The 1,982-nt window shown below is 40.4% G+C and overlaps 1 gene segment (V, D, J or C); it reads left to right on the forward strand.

The window, feature by feature from the left end:
- The first annotated feature begins 344 nt into the window (after window positions 1-344).
- Window positions 345-1,432, forward strand: LOC106597095 (T cell receptor alpha variable 12-3-like). The segment is given in 2 exon segments: window positions 345-428; window positions 606-1,432. Coding segments are annotated over 2 exon segments (396 nt in total).
- Window positions 1,433-1,982: the final 550 nt, after the last annotated feature.

The following is a 1,982-nucleotide window of genomic DNA, read 5'->3' on the forward strand; positions in this document are numbered from 1 at the left end:
AAAACCCCAAAATATTTTTATTTTAGATTGCAAAGGTGAGGCTGTTGACCAGCAGAGTGGACATGTTACTGCCCTTGAAGGAGGACTGGTAAAACTCAGCTGTAACTACACTACCAGTAGTTAACTAGGAACTCTCCTCAGTATGTCCTGAGAAGAGATCGTTAGAAAGAAGGGAGCAATAGTGATGAGTTCCAGGGGAGGTTTGTTTCCAGGCTGAATATCACATTTTGCTCTGTAGAGTGCTTGTCACAGGATTCTCAATGTTTGACGATAACCAAAAAGAGGAGGAGAGGAGGAGAGGAAGATGTCATGGTGTCATCATGGCCTAGCTACATCAGAGTGGTTTTACTCTTCTCCCATTGATCTCACAGTAGCAGACATGGGACCCTGGCTGAGCAATTTACTGATTCTTGCTGCATGTTGTTATGGTATTATAATATTATTTTACTAATTTGTTTACTGCCTTTGCTTGAATCCCTTTCTTTTTTTCAAACATAGTTTTCAGTAAAGTACTATCAGTATTAAATTCATACATTTTTATTCACTCAAATATGTTGCTTGATTATTTTCTCCCTAATACAAATGTGTAATACATTATTTTCCAGAATGCAGAGGAGAAGACTCAGTCATTCAGCCATCAGGAGATGTGATCGCTACTGAGGGAGAACAGGTCACACTGGGCTGTCAATTTGATGCAGTTAATATGAAGGGTCTCTACCTGTTCTGGTACAAGCATGAAGTAAACGGCTTCCCAGAGTTCATGCTGGGACGTTTTCCTTTTGGAAGTAAAAATGCAACTGAGTTCAAGGATAGATTTGATGCCCATCTCGATGCAGACTCCAAGTCAGTCCCCTTGAAGATCCAGAGGTTGCAGCCGTCTGACTCTGCTGTGTACTACTGTGCTCTGAGGCCCACTGTGTCAACAGGATATACAGCCTCATTACAAAAATGATTTGATAGTGTGATGTAAGACTCTTAGAGAGCCTAGTGAAAGCTCCTCCTCAATGCTTCCTAAGGCAGAGTTAAAGAAGTGGTGACACATACTTGTGTGTTTTCTCTCTCCTTACCTACCCATCTCACAGTAGACATGGAATCTTGGCTGAAGAAATTTCTGGTTCTTTCTGCATTTTGTTGGGGTATGATACATTTTTGGGATTTGCTTACTGCATCATTAATTATCCCTTTATGTTGTCATGACAAAATGAGAAAGTTGCTCACTCTATATGCTCCCAATGATTTAATGGGCATGAATCATCAAACACCCTTTCTTTTTCAACGTATATAATTTCTCTCCAGAATGCAGAGGAGACAGAGTGTTACAGACAAAAGGAGTTGAGACGGCTACTGAAGGAGGACAAATAACACTTGCCTGTCATTACGAAACAGACGATCCAAGTCCATATCTATTCTGGTACAAACAGGGAACAAACGACTTCCCCAAGTATATACTTATGCGGCCAAAATTTGGAACTGGGGACAATGCTGCTGACTTCAAGGAGAGATTTCACGCTGATCTAGATGCCAACTCCAAATCAGTCCCCTTGACGATCCAGAAGTTGCAGCTGTCTGACTCTGCTGTGTACTACTGTGCTCTGAGGCCCACTGTGACAACAGGATATACAACCCCTTTACAAAAACATACTGAGCTACACAATGACAATACACCTGTCTGTACAGCATACAACACCCCTTTAAAATTGACACAGTAACCTTCTCACTACCTCCTTGCTACTATCAAGACTAGTGGTAGCAGATGATGATAATCATAGTTTTTATGTCAATAAAGCTACCTCTTCCAATTCAGCTTTAAATGTCAGCCTAGTCTCATAGACTAGACTTAACATAGTAAATGTAAATCCTGGACACTCAAATTAGCATGAAATGTTATGTTTGGTATGGTTACATAAGATAGAAAGTTACTTAAAGCAAATCCTTACCCCTTTTTGCTAAACCTTGCCTAATCCTAACCTTAACAATCTAAC

This window comes from Salmo salar, chromosome ssa14 (assembly GCF_905237065.1).
Source record: "Salmo salar chromosome ssa14, Ssal_v3.1, whole genome shotgun sequence".
Taxonomy (NCBI): Eukaryota; Metazoa; Chordata; class Actinopteri; order Salmoniformes; family Salmonidae; genus Salmo; species Salmo salar.